The 20,385-nt window shown below is 44.4% G+C and overlaps 1 protein-coding gene across 1 annotated transcript; it reads left to right on the forward strand.

Moving 5' to 3' along the window:
• Positions 1–6,104: 6,104 nt before the first annotated feature.
• TACSTD2 (tumor associated calcium signal transducer 2) lies at positions 6,105–7,921 on the forward strand. The gene has a single exon (XM_032137010.2). The coding sequence runs from the start codon at positions 6,201–6,203 to the stop codon at positions 7,170–7,172; it is 972 nt and encodes a 323-aa protein (XP_031992901.2). The 5' UTR covers positions 6,105–6,200; the 3' UTR covers positions 7,173–7,921.
• Positions 7,922–20,385: the final 12,464 nt, after the last annotated feature.

Below are 20,385 nucleotides of genomic sequence, written 5' to 3' on the forward strand. Positions count from 1 at the left end.
CAGTCACTTTTCAAATCCAGATGAACCACAAAAACCAAGCAGAACTGTACACATCACAGGCAACCTCTCCTGAAAGAAACTGAGTAGGACCCACCCAAATGAGCAAGCACAAACAGAACCGTGTTGTCTTCCCAGAAAAGTGAAAAGATCAAACATTCCCTGGGCAGCCAGGACCCAGACCACACCCAGTTTACCAGCAGCACATCTTTGACCTCTCGTTTATTCAAGACCCATCAGTGAGAGACTAAACTGTACAATGGAAAAATGTCCCAGTCACCAGACTTGGGCTCAGATCCTTCCTGGACTCATTTCCAACTATGTGACCCTAAGCCTCAGTTTCCTGATCAGGTGAATGGGGACAAGAGTAATTATTTTGTAGGCTTGCTGTGGGACTTACAGGGGATTTATAATATGATGATCAATAAATGACAGCTTATATTAGTAAAAATAACCACAGAAATGGAGAAAAAGATAAGAGGAAGCAAAAACAGAAAATATTACTCCCAAATACTTCCTCCAAAACTTACTTTGAGGAATTGATGTGAAGTTTTATTACAAACATTTTAAGCAAACAAAATACGGAGAGTGTATCTATTCCCTAGCTCTTGATTTCTAGTGTTTTGAAATACTTAAATCACATTTTTAAAGAAATGAAACACTGAAGATACAGTTGTGTAGCCCTTGTCTATTCTGTTCTCCACACCTCTACCCTCTGGACCCTGTCCAACTTCCTTTTCTATGTTCTGTTTCTTGGGGCTTCCTTCCTCCAGCCTGAACTAACAATCACCACAACCAACTTCTCTCTCTGCATTATCTGTATTCTGGCTGAAGAGTTACCTGCTTCTTCTAGGACTGCAAGCTTCCGCTGAGGAGAAAAGGAAACTCTGGCCCTCCAGCACTGCCCACTGTCTAAAAACATGCTCCTTAAAAGAGGCTGAAGCTGATGGTGGTCAGGCTAGAAAGAAGAATGAAGACTCCTCCCTGCATAGCACTGGGCATTAAGGTCTTCAGGTGTGGGCTCACAGCTGTGTCCTAGAAAATAAATTATTTAATCATTCTTCTTGAAACCAGAACTTCCTAAAAATATTTGTACAATCAAGGGAAGGAATGAAAAGTAAAAGAAAACCGGAGAAACATGAGATGAGTCTCTAAGCTCTTTCGACCCCTTGTTAATTCCATCTTTGTTGATTTCTATATACATTTGCAGTCAGGAGACCTGGTTTCGAGGCCTGGCCTCACCTTCTATAAGCACGTGACCATGGGCAAATCCTTCCCTTCCCCCAAGGCCTCTGTTTCCACATCTGTAAAATAGGGATAACAATATCTTCCCTGCCTAACCTCCAGAGGTGTTGTAGGGATCCCAGCAGATAATGGGGGCAAATATACTAAAGCACTATCTGCATCTAGATACTCTCCATATTGCTCCATCCTGGAGGTCAGGGGATGGTGTGGGCTCTCGGGCCACTCTCCTGCCTAGCACTCAGCTCCCTGGACTTGATCTTCAGCAATCCCCATAATCACTGGCCTTGTGAAGAACCCTTTAATGATCTTAAAGCATCGTCACATTCCTGAGACAGCTGATAATAATAGCTAAGATTATTTTACTTAGCACATACCAAGCATTATGTTGAGTATTTTATATTCTTTATCTGGAATCATTAAAATAATTCTCGACGGTAACTGCTGTTTATTTTTAATTAATCAAACAGTTTTATTTTTATGTTTTGTTTTTATATATCATACCCTTTAATATAAAACTCACATGCTGGTATCGGTCTTATACCAAGGAGAATCAGATTATCACCAAGAGTTTATCAAAGAGCACAAGAATAGCTGAAGTGTGAAGTTCAATGGGGAAAAATGTGTTCTTAATTACAAAGTGGGAAATCATCGTTTTCACAGGCATTGATGCAGTGTAGGCCCTGTTACCCCCATTTTACAGTTAAGGAAGCTGAGGGGCAGAGTGCTGAAACAACTTGCTCAAAAACACACAGCAGTGAGTGGTGTGAAGCCAAAACTTGAGCCTAAGTCTCACTGGAGCCAAGGTCCATTTTCTTTCAACTACATTATACACTTGCTTACAGAATCTTTGGCTGCTCTTGGCGTCCTCAGATCATATCCTTCCTCCTTGCAGGCACAAGGCTGAAAAAAGTTAAGGACTGTGCAAAAATGACAATAAGGGCATCATTACCCAGTCTTCCTTGAAATTGGGTGTTTGGAGGGTGGGTTAGGGTAGGGACAGAGATTCATGGTTGGTGCAGGTGGTGAGGCTTAGACAAGGAAAGAAGTACTGAAATGGTCCACATGAACACTCCTAGGAGAATATATTGATATTGAAACATTCTGGGCACAACTCAGTGTTAATCCTATAAACATTATTTAGTGCCTAATATTCTTGTTCTGGGGCTACATACAGTGCTTATGTGTGCTTCCCGCCCCTCATAAACACATGACAAGCCTGAAGTGCTTGTGTTAAATATTTTTTAAATTAAAATAAAAAAATACAGGCCGGGTGTGGTGGGATTACACCTGTAATCCCAGCACTTTGGGAGGCCAAGGCGCGAGGATCACCTGAGGTCAGGAGTTTGAGAGCAGCCTGGCCAACATGGTGAAACCCCGTCTATACTAAAAATACAAAAATTAGCCAAGCATGGTGTTGAGCACCTGTAATCCCAGCTACTTGGGAGGCTGAGGCAAGAGAATCACTTGAACCCAGGAGGCGGAGGTTTCAGTGAGCCGAGGTCATGCCACTGGGCTCCAGTCTGGGTGACAAGAGCAAAACTCTGTCTCAAAAATAAATAAATAAATAAAATAAAATAAAGAGATAAAGCTAATACATGCTATTTTGCAGAACTTGGCAGAAAAAGGATGAAGGGAAAAGGGAGAATCACAGTTGAGACTGTGTTTACATAATAAACTCATTGTGGTCTTTGTGTGCTATTGGGGAAAGCCTGGCAGAACCAGAGAATTTAAGCAGGTGGAGTCGGCAGGGGGAGGGGATTAGGAGGTCATCTTTGGCTTACTCTAACTTCCCCAGAAGTTATTGAGGCTGGGCCCCTTCTATTCCTGTCCTCTCAGTACCTAATATAATTGGAAGAAGCAAAGGCTTGGAGGCCTCAGAGCACTAGCCCCAGTACCACCCATGTGGGGCTGTTCCAGCTTGGTAGTCGACACCATCACACAAATTCCTCAGCCCTGAGAACCCTCTCTCATCAGCCTTCCTCTTGCCAGCCTGGGACCTGATGGAATGGCAAATAGAGAACTCTGCTAGTTATAGAGCATTGTAGCTACCTAGTCAATACCTGGAAAACCGAGAAGAGGGTATATATATTTTAGAAATAAAAGTGAAATCTAATATTTTTACAGAGGCTTAGAGTTTACAAAGCTTTGGCATCTACCATCTCATCTCTTTGTATTTGATTCTCAGCATAATCTATGAAACAGGCTGTATTTTGCCCATTTGACAGATGGGAGGACAAAAGCCCAGAAAAGTTAATGTTGCCATCCCAGTATGTCTGAGATTAGGAACGAATAGAGAGGCATATCCCTGAGTGTAACAGGGAGGGCCTTATTAGGGAAGGCATCTTGGAGGTGACTCAAGAGCTGAGTAGAAAAACAGAATTATGCACTAAATAAAGAAAGGGAGACTCCAGGTAGGTGACTTTGCAAAGGCTTGAAAACATACGGAGTGCTGGAGAGGTTGGCAGGAGCACGATGATGATGATGATGATGATGACGACAACGATGATGACAAATGACAGCAGCTAACATCTATCCGTTGCTTACAATGTGCAGATACTGTTAGAACAGATACTCTTCAAAGCAGTTTATCTGCATTAATTATCAAACCTACCTTGTAAGGTAGGTACTTTTATTATCCCCATTTTACAGATGACAAAACTAAGGTGCAGAGACGTAGCTTGCCTATAACATCATATAGGAATAATCTTAAGGGCTAATATAAGAAGCATGAATTTTATCTGGAGAGCCGAGAGCACCCCCTCACTCTGTACTTAACAGAGAGGATGTGGGCACAGACTTCTGATTAGAAAGTCTTCTTGGATGCAGGGTGGACCGAGGTCAGAGAGGGGAAAAGAAACTAGAACCCAACTCAGATATCTGTCTAAGGAAGACCTGAACAGAGACAGTGGGGATAGACAGCAGAGGACTATCCCACAATTCCTCATGTTTGTGGATAAGAATTGTCCCTCACGCGGATCACAAGGTCAAGAGATCGAGACCACCCTGGCTAACACGGTGAAACCCCGTCTCTACTAAAAATACCAAAAAAGTTAGCCAGGCGTGGTGGCAGGTGCCTGTAGTCCCAGCTACTCAGGAGGCTGAAGCAGGAGAATGGCATGAACCCGGGATGTAGAGCTTGCAGTGAGTTGAGATCGTGCCACTGCACTCCAGCCTGGGTGACAGAGCAAGACTCCGTCTCAAAAAAAAAAAAAAAAAAAAAAAAGAAAAAGAAAAAGAAAAAAGAAATTCACCGGGCGTGGTAGCTCTTTGGGAGGCCGAGGTGGGCGGATCACCTGAGGTCAGGAGTTCGAGACCAGCCTGACCAACATGGAGAAACTCCGTCTCTACTAAAAATACAAAAAAAATTAGCCAGGTGTGATGGCGCATGCTTGTAATCCCAGCTACTCGGGAGGCTGAGGCGGGAGAATTGCTTGAACCTGGGCGGTGGAGGTTGTGGTAAGCCGAGATCGCGCCATTGCACTCCAGCCTGGGCAACAAGAGCAAAACTCCGTCTCAAAAAAAAAAAAAAAAAGAAAAGAAATTGTCCCTCACACGTCTCTGCTTCCTCTGTCTGTCAAGGCAGAATATATTTCAATCTTCCTGCCTCAAGAATTGCGTGAAAATTAATGGGACAGAGGCCCAGCTGGCTTTCATCTGCTAAACAACACCCTTGCGCGCCTGGTGGTGCACGTTAAATGCTGAACATATAAAATGTGCTTTGATGGAGGACCTGGGAATAATTATAGCTTGCTAATTGTTGTTAATTTTACCACAGCTTTGAAACTCTAGACTTTCTCAATGACTCAAAAAGAGATTGCAACCCCTGTATGCCATGAAAGTAGCCACACAGTGGCAGACAAGCAATTTCTCACAGGCTCCATTCTTTCATTATTTACATGGTTCAGCTACTTACATGGGCTACAGGAAAAGAAAAGCAATGATTTGCTGTGTTAGAATCAAATTGTACAAAAAACTCTTTACAGTCTTGCTGGCTCTTTAAGAATTTGTTCTTGTTTGTCTCTTTATAGCCAGTGCACAAATAAATATTATGTGCTTGTGCGCCTGTGTGTGTGCGCTTGTGTGAGGTACAGAAAATTAGTGTTTAACAGAACTTTTAACCCTTTGGACGCCAGGATACCTGTGTTTTACCCTTGATATGGTGAGTAACAGAACTGCTTCCCTAACTTCCCTTCAGATTCTGTGTCACTTCGTGTCCACAAACATTTTATTTAAGCTCTCATCACTCCTAGGCAGGGTGCCAAAGACCCCTCTCAGAAATATGAGGAAGTTGATAGCAGTGTGACTTCAGGTCTTTAAGCCTCATCAGCATCACCTATAAAATGGGTCTGATAGTCCCTACCTGTCAGGACTGGTGTGAGGATGAGATAATGTTTGTGAACTGTAAACTATATAAACGTGTGCTACTGTGAGAACTGGGCAAAGAAGAGAGGGAGTGAGAGAAATTAAGGGAGGGCTAGGGGCTGGGAAAGAACGGAAAGGGAGTCGCGGATAGAGGAGAGCGCGACAGTCGCGAGCCACACTTTGCAATGAAACTCTTTAGACTTTCTGCCGGGAGAGCGGCCGGGACGCGCCAGGTCTGGAGCAGGAGGCCGCGCCGAGGGCGGGTCCCTAGAAGCCTGCAGGTGAGTATCGGTTCTTCCCTCCCCGGCTTTCGGTCCGGGGGAGGCGGGAGCAGCTTCCCTGTTCTGATCCTATCGCGGGCGGCGCAGGCCGGCTTAGCCTTCCGTGGGACGGGGAGGGGGGCGGGATGTGTCACCCAAATACCAGTGGGGACTGTCGGTGGTGGAACCAGCCTGGCAGGTCGGGCAGAGTATAAGAGCCGGAGGGAGCGGTCGGGCGGCAGACGCCTGCAGACCATCCCAGACGCCGGAACCCAAGCCTCGCTGAGTCCCCGCGCCTCATCCGCCCGCGTCCGGTCCGCGTTCCTCCGCCCCACCATGGCTCGGGGCCCCGGCCTCGCGCCGCCACCGCTGCGGCTGCCGCTGCTGCTGCTGGTGCTGGCAGCGGTGACCGGCCACACGGCCGCGCAGGATAACTGCACGTGTCCCACCAACAAGATGACCGTGTGCGGCCCCGACGGCCCCGGCGGCCGCTGCCAGTGCCGCGCGCTGGGCTCGGGCGTGGCGGTCGACTGCTCCACGCTGACAGCCAAGTGTCTGCTGCTCAAGGCGCGCATGAGCGCCCCCAAGAACGCCCGCACGCTGGTGCGGCCGAGTGAGCACGCGCTCGTGGACAACGATGGCCTCTACGACCCCGACTGCGACCCCGAGGGCCGCTTCAAGGCGCGCCAGTGCAACCAGACGTCGGTGTGCTGGTGCGTGAACTCGGTGGGCGTGCGCCGCACCGACAAAGGCGACCTGAGCCTGCGCTGCGATGAGCTGGTGCGCACCCACCACATCCTCATTGACCTGCGCCACCGCCCCACCGCCGGCGCCTTCAACCACTCGGACCTGGACGCCGAGCTGAGGCGGCTCTTCCGCGAGCGCTATCGGCTGCACCCCAAGTTCGTGGCGGCCGTGCACTACGAGCAGCCCACCATCCAGATCGAGCTGCGGCAGAACACGTCGCAGAAGGCCGCCGGTGACGTGGACATCGGCGATGCCGCCTACTACTTCGAGAGGGACATCAAGGGCGAGTCTCTATTCCAGGGCCGCGGCGGCCTGGACTTGCGCGTGCGCGGAGAACCCCTGCAGGTGGAGCGCACGCTCATCTATTACCTGGACGAGATCCCCCCGAAGTTCTCCATGAAGCGCCTCACCGCCGGCCTCATCGCCGTCATCGTGGTGGTCGTGGTGGCCCTCGTCGCCGGCATGGCCGTCCTGGTGATCACCAACCGGAGAAAGTCGGGGAAGTACAAGAAGGTGGAGATCAAGGAACTGGGGGAGTTGAGAAAGGAACCGAGCTTGTAGGTATCCGGCGGGGCAGGGGATAGGGTGGGGTACCGGATTTCGGTATCGTCCCAGACCCAAGTGAGTCACGCTTCCTGATTCTCGGCGCAAAGGAGACGTTTATCCTTTCAAATTCCTGCCTTCCCCCTCCCTTTTGCGCACACACCAGGTTTAATAGATCCTGGCCTCAGGGTTGCCTTTCTTTCTCACTTCTGTCTTGAAGGAAGCATTTCTAAAATGTATCCCCTTTCGGTCCAACAACATGAAACCTGACTGGGGCAGTGAAGGAAGGGATGGCACAGCGTTATGTGTAAAAAACAAGTATCCGTATGACAACCCGGGATCGTTTGCAAGTAACTGAATCCATTGCGACATTGTGAAGGCTTAAATGAGTTTAGATGGGAAATAGCGTTGTTATCGCCTTGGGTTTAAATTATTTGATGAGTTCCACTTGTATCATGGCCTACCCGAGGAGAAGAGGAGTTTGTTAATTGGGCCTATGTAGTAGCCTCATTTACCCTTGTTTGTATTACTGACCACATATGCTTGTCACCGGGAAAGAAGCCTGTTTCAGCTGCCTGAACGCAGTTTAGATGTCTTTGAGGACAGACACTGCCCGGAAACTCAGTCTTTATTTATTCTTCAGCTTGCCCTTACCACTGATATTGGTAATGTTCTTTTTTGTAAAATGTTTGTACATATGTTGTCTTCGATAATGTTGCTGTGATTTTTTTAATAAAACATGAATTTAATAAAATATGGGAAAGGCACAAACCAAAAGTTGGTATTTGTGAAAAGTCCCTCCAGATTTCTATCACTTTGGTCTTCTCTAATTTCCCAAGACTTGTATTTTTTTTTATTTCAAATTATAACACTTTTTTTTCCCCCGAAAGTGGGCGTTTCATGTTGCTACTCTGGTGTGTCCTAAGATATCCTAACTGGCCAGTGTAAATGCTATTCTTTCTAAATAAGATTATTTGGAAACTTCCTTCAAACTGCAGGAGGGTGAGCATGAGGGAGGAAGCTAAAACTGGCTGCTTTTATGAAAAAGAGTGCCAGTCTTTGGTCATCTCTAAACAAGGCTTATCAACAATGGAGACAGAAAACTCTAGTTCAAGAGCTGTATCTCCTTTGAATCCCAGCCCTACTTTGAAATAGGTGGTACTATTTCCATTTAGCCTTTGAGCAAATCACTTAATCTCAAAGCGTTGTGGCTCTAAGATTAAATGACTTTCCCACATAATTAGAGCCAGTCTGCAGTGGGCCCTATGCTTTTGCTGGGTGTGCACAGGTTGTTTTCCTAAGACTTTTACTTATTATATATATATTTTTTGAGATGGAGTCTTGCTCTGTTGTCCAGGCTGCAGGGCAGTGGAGTGAGCTCAGCTCACTGCAACCTCCATCTCCTGGGTTCTAGCAACTCTTCTACCTCAGCCTCCTGAGTAACTGGGATTACAGGTGCCCACCACTATGCCTGACTAATTTTTGCATTTTTAGTAGAGATGGGGTTTCACCATGTTGGCCAGGCTGGTCTTGAACTCCTGCCCTCAGGCGATCCACCTGCCTCGGCCTCCTAAAGTGCTGGTATCACAAGTGTGAGCCACTGTACCCAGCGATTTTTACTATTAATGTGCTTTAAAGATGTGTTTTACCTATTAGCTGTAAAAACTAGCCACTTGTCCCTCTTACATTTATCTCTTCCTTTTCACTCATTCACATTCATTTATGTGTGTGGCTGTGGGGTACCCCACAAGTAAACAAGTTACTACAGTAACTGAGAAACTGACACAACACTGGGTGTGTACAAAGGAGGGAGTGGTTGGTATATCACATATTCAGCAACAGCTAAGCTAGATCCAGGACTGCAGTTTCTTCCCCGGGAATCCATTTCATGCCCCTCCTCCCATCCTGTTTCTACAGTCTGTGAGGACCTCCCAAGACTGAAACACCAGTAGGAATTGGGCAGAGAGCTCTCAGCCACTGGCTTCTCAACTTAGGGCTGTGGCTGCTATGCGCTGGTGGAGTGGATACTGTGGGATTGCCAGAGATCTCAAAGTCTGCTGCCACTCACCAAGGGAGAAACTCCCTCCAGGCTCCAGACTTCCTTCCAGGATCAAATAAGACTTACCAAGGGGAGAGGGTGGATGTGAGCAGGCTCTCCCACAGTAGGAAGGATGGCCAAAATACCTGTAGAACTGGCTCTCTAACAATGAGAGTGAGACTCCCCACTCTAGGTCTTGCTGGGTGCTTTCCACTTCTGAGTCACTGAAGTGCTTTGACCGAAGTGACCTTGGTGATCACCTGTGACCTAACCCCGCATTTCACACGTGAAAAGAGCAAGTGAATTCTCAAGATTAATGTTTCTGTAGCACAGCTGGAACTAGAAAGCCTCATTGTTTCAAGAGTCACTTTTAAAAACTCACTTGTCTGCCTGGAAAATAAATAAAGGATCCAGTGGGCAACTGAACAAAGGAGGCTCCCTGAAAAAGCCCCTTCCTCCATCAGAATGTTGCTTCTGGATGATATTTAGATTTCTGCATTAATTCAGGACTGTGACTTCTTACACTTTATAACATTTATAATTTGCAAAGCATTTTCACACATATAATCTTCTTTGAGCCATTGACTTACTGGAAGTAACCCAAATGTTGACAAACCTGAGGTCAAATCTTATTCCTTTGGGCCAGGAAGTCACTTACCTCCCCTATTTCCTCATTAGTTAAATGAAACTATAAATCCCTCTCTCACTGTTGTGATTAAATGAGGTAATTGATATGAGTGTCTGAAACAATCTGGTGCTTAGTGAAAGTTTCATGTATTTTAAATTGTTTAGATTACATCCATGTCACATGTCAGCAAACTGAGATTTGAAAGGCATTGAGTAAACTCATGAACACACACACCCTGCATATACCAGATCTGGGGCTTGGGACTTTTGCCTTGTGTAGCTAAGATTTTTACTATTAATGTGCTTCAAAGACGTGTTTTACCTATTAGCTGTAAAAACTAGCCACATGTCTCTGTTATACTTATTTCTTCCTTTTCCTGATGGGTACCCAGCAGGTTAAGATGCCTTTTTTTACTCACTTCTTCCAAGGAAGAGCCCCCTCATGCTTCTGTTTTGAAACTCAGCTTTCCTCTGCTGGGGTCAGATCTTAAGAACCAGCTATCTTCAGGGATTGAGCAGCTGCCTCCAAGATTCCGCCCACCTCCCCACCAAAACAAACAAACAAACAAAAAAATACCTTACGGTTCACTGGTTCACTGAGGGCTCAGACCTGGGGCTGCCCTTGGAAGGAATGTGAGGAGCAGGTGTGGCTTGCCCAGCAAGTTGCAGCCTGCCTTCTGAGCCTCCTGAGGACACTTGACTGATTTCCTTGTGTAGGTCAGCAGGGCTTTATCCATTCTTACTGTTTCTTTTATTGAAGCATTTTTTTTTTAAGATCACCCATTCCTCCCTCTGCTTACATATTTTTTTGCTTACAAGTGGAATCACAGAATGTAATGTCAGAGCTGGAAAAAGCTTACAGGGTCATTTAGTTCAACATTCTGATTCTATAGATGAAGACACTGAAGCTCACAGAGGAGAATGGATTTACCCAAGTCAGACAGAGAGGGGCAGAGCCACCCTAGAGCTCTAACACCCTGACTCTATCCTGTCTAGGGTTCCACTTGCCTCCCTGGTTAGTCTCCTGATGATGTATTTAGTAAATAGTCACTCTTGTTAGAACTACAGGAAGGTCCCCCAAGTTCTTGGGGGAAAAATACTAGTAATGGGTGAGTTCTTTCTAATGTAATGTGAACAGAACTTTCACTCCACTTTCTGAAGGAGATATCTCTCCATAGACTTCTGCTATTAGAGGGGGCTAGAGCAACCTTGAAAGCCTCCTGTTTATATAAAACAAAGGACCCTTTGAGACCTGAGTAGATTTCCTTTACAATTACTAGCAGGTCCTGGTGGACATCTTCTAGTTGTAAGTTCCCTCCTGGAGCCATTCCCTGTCATTGCTAAATATCATTAGAGGTTTCATTATAGCCTTTTATAGTGAGCTCAAAGAAGGAATTGTTGGGAGTGGTGGGGATGGATAGGGGGGCTGGGCCCATTCACTATTAGGGAATTATACTGTAAACAGGGGGGTTGTGTCCCCTGGCACTACAGCAAGCCATATGTCATCAATTTCAGTGGAAATTCTCAGGTTCATGATGTACAAGGAGGCCATATCGATCTAGGTAAGAAGGGAAAGATAAATGATCCACAGTGATAGCCTGAACATGTTAACCAGCAGTTTATCAGCAGGCAGCTCAGCTTACCAAGGCATCTTGTCTCCTTGCAAGGAAAGGGATCTGGACTAGACAAGCATTAACTCCTTGGAATCCTTGTGCCCAGCTTTCTCCCATGCTGGATGTAGCGGATCTCTTAGGTGGCCTCAGCACTCTCCACTCCCTTGTTATCTGATACTGTTGGAGGAAATGTCCTGGCCACGCAGATATTTTTATGTGAAGCACATTGTCATATGCAATTGAAACAACGTAATACAGAAGGTGGGAAAAGGTACGAAACTATGGCAGCAGATGAGGCTTCAAGTCCTTGTTCTTGCTTTCCAGCTGTACTATCTTGAATATGGCAGTTCACCTCCCTGAACCTCACATTTGCATTATAAAATGGGTCTAGTAATATCCACTCACTCTAGCTCATAGAGCTCCTGGCTCCTCATCTGACCTCAATGGGACTGGGGTGACCTCGACTAAGCAACCAGTTTGACCAGTGTTGGCTCTAGCTGGAGTGCAAAGGCCCCAGTGACTGTGAGCGGTTACCCTGAAGCAGAGATGCCTAGCATTGGTCATTTATTTGTTCCCTCAAATATTTTTTGTCTTATTTGATGCCAGATATCATACTAGTTTGGGGAACATATGATGAATTGAACAGATGTGGTTTCTCTGGTGCTCTTTTTTTTTCTTACTTGGCATCCCCACAATGTTTTCAATGGGGAAAACACCCACATTGTGTGAAACTTGATGGGAGGCCTGATGGTCCTGTTCCCTGGCAGGTGGGATATGGTCATGTGACATGGCTCAGCCAGTTGAACTCTCCTGCCTGGGCAGAGATCTAGAGGATGTGAAGCCATAGATCAGGACAATTGAGAAATTTTCTCAGAACAGTACTGGCTTTGTCAAGAGCACAGCTGTTCCATGGGTGCCAGTGTCCAGTGGCAGCAGCATTGGTAGAATATCCCAATTGGATTGCCCCACAGCTTGACATTGGCCACATCCCCTGCTGCCTAGGCAACCGTAGGTCCTGTTCATTTTCTGGGTCTGATTCACCAGCCTTCCCACTGATTCTGTGAACTTAATCCAAATCCTCCAATAAATTCCTTTTATGCTTAAGTTTAGCCAGAATCCTTTTCTGTTGCTTACAGCCAAGAATCCTGACTGGTAGAGTCTCTGCCTTTAATGAACATAAAGACTACAGCATAGAGAGTCATTAACAACACAATCATGTAACTAAGGGTGCAATTTAAAAATGAGATACGTGGTCTAAAGAAAAAAAAGCAAATATGAATGTTCTGACCTAGTCTTGGGGGAAGTTGTACCCTTAAGGAATTGATGCTTGATTTGAGAGGTAAGGCATGAGCAGATGTTATTTATGCATAAAGAGAAGCATTTCAGTAAGGGAGAATAACATGTGCAAAGGTCCTGAAGCAGGAGGAAGTGTGGATTATCTGAGGACCTGAGAGTAGACAAGAATGGGTGGATTGTGGATAGCAAGAAGGCTGGTGCTGCCTGTGACTGAGGAAGTGGGCTGGGAACAGACTATGGAAGGCCTTTCAAGCCTACTAAGCATTCTGACCTTTGTGCAAATGACAAAGGGCACATCCCTTGTGCAGACAAGCTAGAAAAATGTTTCCTATCTAGTTGGACTTAACCCTGCAGTGCCAAATTTGGCAAATGGGCTGGTAGGTGCCTTTGTATGAAGAAATAAGCGTCCTCTACTTTCCTATTGACATAGCTTCACCCCCTCCCCTGTCAAGAGCATAGAGAAATCATTGAAAAAAATATTTGTTTTAAAGCAGGGGTGACATAAGCAGATGCATGTTCTGAAAAGATCACTCTGGCTGAAATATGGAGAATAGACTGAAAAGGAACAAGAATAGAGGCAAGGAAACCATAAAAGACCAGTAACAGGAGTATTTCAGGTGAAAGGTAAAGGTAGCTTGGGAATGCCAGGCGCAGTGGCTCACGCCTGTAATCTCAGCACTTTGGGAGGCTGGGGCAGGTGGATCACTTGAGGTTGGGAGTACGAAACCAGCTTGATCAACACGGAGAAACCCCGTCTCTACTAAAAATACAAAATTAGCCAGGTGTGGTGGCACATGCCTGTAATCCCAGCTACTTGGGAGGCTGAGGCAGGATAATCGCTTGAACTTGGGAGGCAAGAAGTTGCAGTGAGCTGAGATCGTGCCGTTGCACTCCAGCCTGGGCAACAAGAGCGAAACCCCATCTCAAAAAAAAAAAAAAAAAGCAGCTTGGATGAGGGTCAGGAATAGAAAATAGTGATGATGATGGGGAGAAGTGGATGTACTGAAGGGATATTTCAGATATAAAATCAACAGGACTTGGGGATGGATTTTATATGGGGGTGGTGAGGACAAGGGAAGTGTTAAGAACGGTTGTAGCTTTTGGCTTTCATAACTGGTTGGTGGCACTATTTTTCTGAGAAAGGGAACACAGGGATGGGAACATGTTTGGTGTGAGAGAAAAGATGAGGATGGTTTTGGATAGTTGAATTCAGGCTTTCATCCAGGAGCTGACTATAGCAGTCTGGTGTTTTATGGACTGGAGATGGGAATTTGGGAGGCACTTCTTTATAGGTAGTACTTAAAAGCCAGGGTTAGAAATTCAATTGTCTAGGGAAAGGTGATAGACTGAGAAGGGAAGAAAACTAGCACCATGCTTTAAAAGACTCCAGCACATCAGGACCAGAAAGATGAGAATGTGTTGGCAAAGGAAACCAAGAATGGTTAAAACCAGGGGTGGAGACTAAAAGACAAGCCCAGACTGCTACCAGGGGATAAAGGCCAAGTCAGAAGTCACGGGTGGCAGAGCAGTTTCTTTGCAGGGTGTGGAAGCATTGGTGGAAGCAAAGCCCCAGACCAAGAGGAAGAAAGAGAGGGTTGGAGTAAACAAATTTGTGACACATTGTCACAAAGTGACATATCTGTGAATATGACATGGGAAACAGAAGTGATGAAAACTTGCTAGGTGCAGCTTTACAAGTAACCAAGCTATTTGCTGGTCTGTGATCTTGGATCAAGTTACTTAACTTCCCTGTGCACTTTCCTCACTTGTAAAATGGGAACAATAATATACCCACCTCCTCATAGTGTTGCTGAGAGAAGTAAATACATTAATGCAGGTAAAGCACTTAGACTGGTGCCTGCACACAGTGAGCACTCCTAAATGTTAGCTATTGTTATGGTTATATGAAACTTGAACACGTGGTGTCCATTGCAAGCTCCATAAAGGAAGGAATTTGGTTTCTGTTATTCACCTCTGTATTCCTAATGTCTCCCACAGTGCCTGGAGCATACTGGGTGCTCAATAATTAGTGCTGGTTGAATGGATGGATAGATGAGATGGGTGTAGATGTCTTCCAGAAGGGCTATCTCTGGTCTGGGAATTTAAACAGGGCCAAGTATGTCCCTTTGACAACTGGGATTAACTGTTCAAGGACTAGATTTCATACATTTCTAACCATGTCGCACCACCTAAAATAATATTCAGAAGCAAAAGGAAGAAAAACAAAGCTACTTATAGTTCCACAAATATTTCTTAAGAAAAAGCAAAATGGAAGACGTTTAGATAACTTATGAGTCAAACAAATACAAAGCAATAAGCAAGAAAAATACACCAGCACAATATAACACTCGAAAATTTAATATGATAGCTTTACTATATAAAGAACATTTTTTGTGTTTTTTGAAACCAGGTCTCACTCTGCCCCCAGGCTGGAGTGCAGTGGCATGATCACGGCTCACTGCAGCCTCCACCTCCTGGGTTCCAGCGATTATCCTGCCTCAGCCACCCGAGTAGCTGGGACTACAGGCATTCGCCACCATGCCTGGATAATTTTTGTATTTTTTTGTGGAGACAGGTTTCACCACGTTGCCCAGGCTGATCTCAAACTCTTCTGTTCAAGTGATTCACCTGCCTCAGCCTCCCAAAGTGCTGGGTTTACAGGTGTGAATCACCACACCCAGCCTATATAAAGAATTTAAACTCAAATTAATTAGAAACACAATTCATCTAGTTAAGATCTTGGCTTGGTACTTTTGTGCAAATTAGAAAGGGCATCCTGTTTGCTCTGGGCAGACAAATTAGAAAAAGACAGTCCATCTAGTTGGACTCAGCCTTGCAGTGCAGGGCTTGGCAAGTGCACCAGGTGGAGAGACCTTTCAAAGAAGAAAAAGTGCTCCCTCCTCAGCGGAGGGTACACAGGTGATCAGAGTCAGGCTTGATTTTGGCCCCCACTCCCTTGGCCTTGGTGCAGCACATACACAAAGCAAGCTTATGAGACGAATTTCAGTAGAAAAGGAACAAAGGTAATAAATAGACAATTCTCGGAGAGGAACTCGAAATACTAATAAACCTCTTTTTAAAAATATATCTAACATTACCGGTAACCAAATGAGTTAAAAGCACAATGGTATGACAATTTTCCTTTGTGAAATTAATAAAACTGTTGTTTCTCAGTGCTGGTGAGGGGTGTGTTAATTGGTATCACCTTTCTGGAAAACAAGTAGACAATATCTACCAAGAACATGTTTAGTTTTTCTGACTTTCTATTTCTATATCAAGGAATTTATCTTAAGGACATGAACAGTGATGCAAACAAGATTCACATGCATAACATGTTGCATGCAGCATTTTTTATAATAGTAAAAAGGTGAAAATAAATATCTAACTACAGGGGGATGATTATATAGGTTCACAACTCCTTGAGACCCAGTGTGTTTCAGAATTCAGAAATGTTTGGATTTTAGAAGGATAATTTGGTGCATGATTTTAATCCCTTCAGCAGGGTCTGTGACAGCATCTCTAATCAATATATTTAGATTTCTGCCATGAAACATTAACAGTCACACTAAGTGGTATAAATAGACCATAAGTAGGCTTAGGTCACTTCAGGTCAGTTTTGCTGCCAAACTTTTAAAACAGCTCTTGGGTTTTCAGCTTTTTGAATTTGTGGTGTTGTGGCTCAGAAATCAATATCCCAAAATGCAGTGCTTTGTACATGCTAAACTGTAAAAGGAGCCTCAAGGTCTCTCTGACTTCTCTCTCCAGATCTGCCCCCCACCTCCATCTCTCTCAAAGCACGGGATAAAGTTGCTCTCCAAAGCTTCCTTATCTGCCTAAAGTCCAGACCTACCAAAGAAGAAAACAATTACCTCCAGTCCCTTCCTTAAATTTTCGTTAACTGAACCCATATCACAGGAAGGAAGACCAAAGTCTGTCAACAAACCTGGACAGACTTTTGTCACAAATCATCTTTCACTCTGTGGGCCCAACAGACCATTTTATGTTCTTCAAGCCCATTGACTTCTCCTCCCATAGCTGTTTTGCCAGGATCCAAGCCCCAAATTCTTTCTGAAGGCTCTCATTGTGTATATGTTAAATACATTTGTATGCCTTTTGTCCAGTTAATCAGCCTTTGTAAGCTGATTTTTCAGGGAACCTTCAGAGAGTGAAAAGGAGCTTCCCTTGTCCCCAACAGTGGATAAGGGATTGTGGATCTGTATACGTTAGGGTATAATCCTTGAGGACTTTCTAATATGGGAAAATACTCACAATATACTGTTAATTGATGGGGGGAAAAGTAACAAAATTATAAAATGACTCCATTTTTAAAAAATGGGAACAAACATTTTAAATGCAAAATTTGTTGTTTTAAATCCAAATTGATTGTAACTGCTTTCATTTTCTCTCTTTTTTTTTTTTGTCTTTCTTTTTTTAAACTTCAAGGGAATGGTATAATTTTAATCAGTGGAGAAATCAATTGTTCTACTACACTCCCGTTTTACTGCACTCTTCACCCTTTGAAGAGCCTGCTAGGGTGGAGGAAAGGAATACCTGCTCTCTCTAGGTGCCTCTCATTCGGTGAGGCAGAGTCTGAGCCTTCCTACATGCAAAAGGAAGGCCTTTGCTTGGGTGAGGGGCTAAAGATCCTTAACTGCTTTGCATAAAGACTTGGGCTTGGTGGTTGGAGCCTGGAGTCCCAGTTCCTGGGGAGGCTGAGGCAGGAGGGTCGCTTGAGCCCAGGAGTTCTGGGCTGCTGTGTGCTATGTTGATTGGATGACCACACCAAGTTCGACATCAACCTGGGGACCTCCTGGGATCGGGGAACCACTAGGTTGCCTAAGGAGGGGTGAACTGGCCCAGGTCAGAAACGGTGCAAATCAAAACTCTCGTGCTGATCAGTAGAGGGATCGTGCGTTTGAATAGACACTACATTCCCGTCTAGGCAACATGGTAAAACCCAGCTCTTTGAAAAGGAAACAACAAAAAAGACATGGGAGAAAATGTTTTAGAATAGGATGGAGGCTGGGTGGTGGGGGGGAAGGAAGGGTCACTTGGCAGAAGATTGGACCATGAATTAGTACCCTGGGGCTTCCATAGCAAACTACTACAAACTCGGAGGCTTAAAACAACAGAAATTAATTTCTTCCAGTCCTGGCGGCTAGAAATTTGAAAGCAAGGCTCTAGGGAAGAATCCTTCCTTGCATCCTCTAGCTTCTGGGGTTGTGGGCAGTTCCCGGCCTGTGGTAGCATAACTCCAATCTCTGCTTTCTTCACATGGCTGTCTTCCCTCTGTGGGTATCTCTGTGTCCAAATTTTCAGCTTCTCATAAGGACACTACTCGCCGAATGAGGGCCCACCCTAATCCAGTACGAACTGATCTTAACTTGATTATGTCTGCAAAGACCCTATTTCCAATAAGATCACCTATACAAGTTCCAGGTGAACATGAATTAGGGGAGGATACTATTCAACTAAGATCATGAAGTGGCTACATTATCTGGGATATATACCCCTGGGGTTCGTTGTTGCACGCCAGACAAATTTAGGACATGGACACACAGGAGGCATTTAGGAGCAAAGGTTTAATAGGTAGAAAAGAAGAGAAAGAGAAACAGCTTCCTCTATGGAGCAAGGGGTCTCCGAGAGGAAAGGACCAGTTGGCGGGGAATCCCCCAAGTTTTATAGTCCAGTTTGAGGAGGCGGTGTCTGATTTACATGGGGCTCGTAGATTGTTTCAATCAGGTATGACGTTTACATAGTGCACGGGAAAGGCTGTTCGCCCCACCCTAATCTTCTTAAGCAAAGGAGATTTCCAGTTAACCAGCATGATCTTGTCTCCTCCTTTATCGTATACGTGGCTGGCAGAGAAGGGAAGATGGAGCTGCCATCTTGAAAATGTCTAGTCCTTAGTTGCTGCCAGCATTCACCCGTGCAAGTTCCCAGCTTGCTCTTTGTTAGAAAACGATTTGGGCCTGCTTTTCATTAAAAAGAAAAGCCTCACCGAGGACTCCCATGCCCTTGCTATCTGACTAAGTAATTTCTTCTTAACTCCTGTATCAATCAGACCCCTAGTTTCTGACTTGACTAAGAAAAAGGAATTCTAATATTCCATTTATTTTAAAGATTATGTCTGCTGAATGAATAAATGAATGAATGATATATATGGAACTGTGATATAAACACCTCCTTGGTTTTTCCTTTAAATTTTCAGATTAAGTTGGCTAAGCAAGTGTACTATATGGGTAGTGTTGTTTATATGGAAATTAAACAAAAGGAATCTTTGTGTGTGTGTGGTTTTTATTTTATTTTATTTTATTTTATTTTATTTTATTTTATTTTATTTTATTTTATTTTATATACTTTAAGTTCTGGGATACACGTACAGAACGTGCAGGTTTGTTACATAGGTATACATGTGCCATGGTGGTTTGCTGCATCCATCAACCCGTCATCTACATTAGGTATTTCTCCTAATGCTATCCCTCCCCTATTCCCCTACCCCTCGACAGGCCCCAGTGTGTGATGTTCCCCTCCCTGTGTCCATGTGTTCTCATTGTTCAACTCCCACTTATGAGTGAGAACATGCAGTGTTTGGTTTTCTGTTCCTGTGTCAGTCTACTGAGAATGATGTTTTCCAGCTTCATCCATGTCCCTGCAAAGGACATGAACTCATCCTTTTTTATGGCTGCATAGTATTCCATGGTGTGTATGTGCCACATTCTCTTTATCCAGTCTATCACTGATGGGCATTTGGGTTAGTTTCAAGTCTTTGCTATCGTGAATAGTGCTGCAATAAACATACATGTGCATGTGTCTTTATAGTAGAATGATTTATAATCCTTTAGGTATATACCCAGTAATGGGATTGCTGGGTCAAATGGTATTTCTGGTTCTCGATCCTTGAGGAATCTCCACACTGTGTTCCACAATGGCTGAACTAATTTACAATCCCACCAACAGTGTAAAAGTGTTCCTATTTCTCCACATCCTCTCCAGCATCCATTGTTTCCTACTTTTTAATGATCACTATTCTAACTGGCATGAGGTGGTATCTCATTGTGGTTTGAATTTGCATTTATCTAATGACCAGTGATGATGAGCTTTTTTCCATATGTCTGTTGGCCACATAATTGTCTTCTTTTGAGACGTGTCTGTTCATATCACCCACTTTTTGATGGGGTTCTTTGTTTTTTTTCTTTTAAATTTGTTTAAGTTCCTTGTAGATTCTGTATATTAGCCCTTTGACAGATGGATAGATTGCAAAATTTTTCTCCCATTCTGTCGGTTACCTGTTCACTCTGATGATAGTTTATTTCGCTGTGCAGAAGCTCTCTAGTTTAATTAGACCCCATTTATCAATTTTGGCTTTTGTTGCCATTGTTTTTGGTATTTCAGTAGTGAAGTCTTTGCCCATGCCTATGTCCTGACTAGTATTGCATAGGTTTTCTTCTAGGGTTTTTATGGTTTTAGGTCTTACATGTAAGTCTTTAATCCATCTTGAGTTAATTTTTGTATAAGGTGTAAGAAAGGGGTCTAGTTTCAGTTTTCCACATATGGCTAGCCAGTTTTCCCAACACCATTTATTAAATAGGGAATCCTTTCCCCATTGCTTGTTTTTGTCAGGTTTGTCAAAGATCAGATGGTTGCAGATGTGTGG

Source organism: Hylobates moloch, unplaced genomic scaffold (assembly GCF_009828535.3).
Source record: "Hylobates moloch isolate HMO894 unplaced genomic scaffold, HMol_V3 SCAFFOLD_18, whole genome shotgun sequence".
NCBI lineage: Eukaryota > Metazoa > Chordata > Mammalia > Primates > Hylobatidae > Hylobates > Hylobates moloch.

Excerpts from the sequence above, each read along its gene's own strand:
- TACSTD2 (XM_032137010.2), top strand. The coding sequence starts at position 6,201 with ATGGCTCGGGGCCCCGGCCTCGCGCCGCCACCGCTGCGGCTGCCGCTG.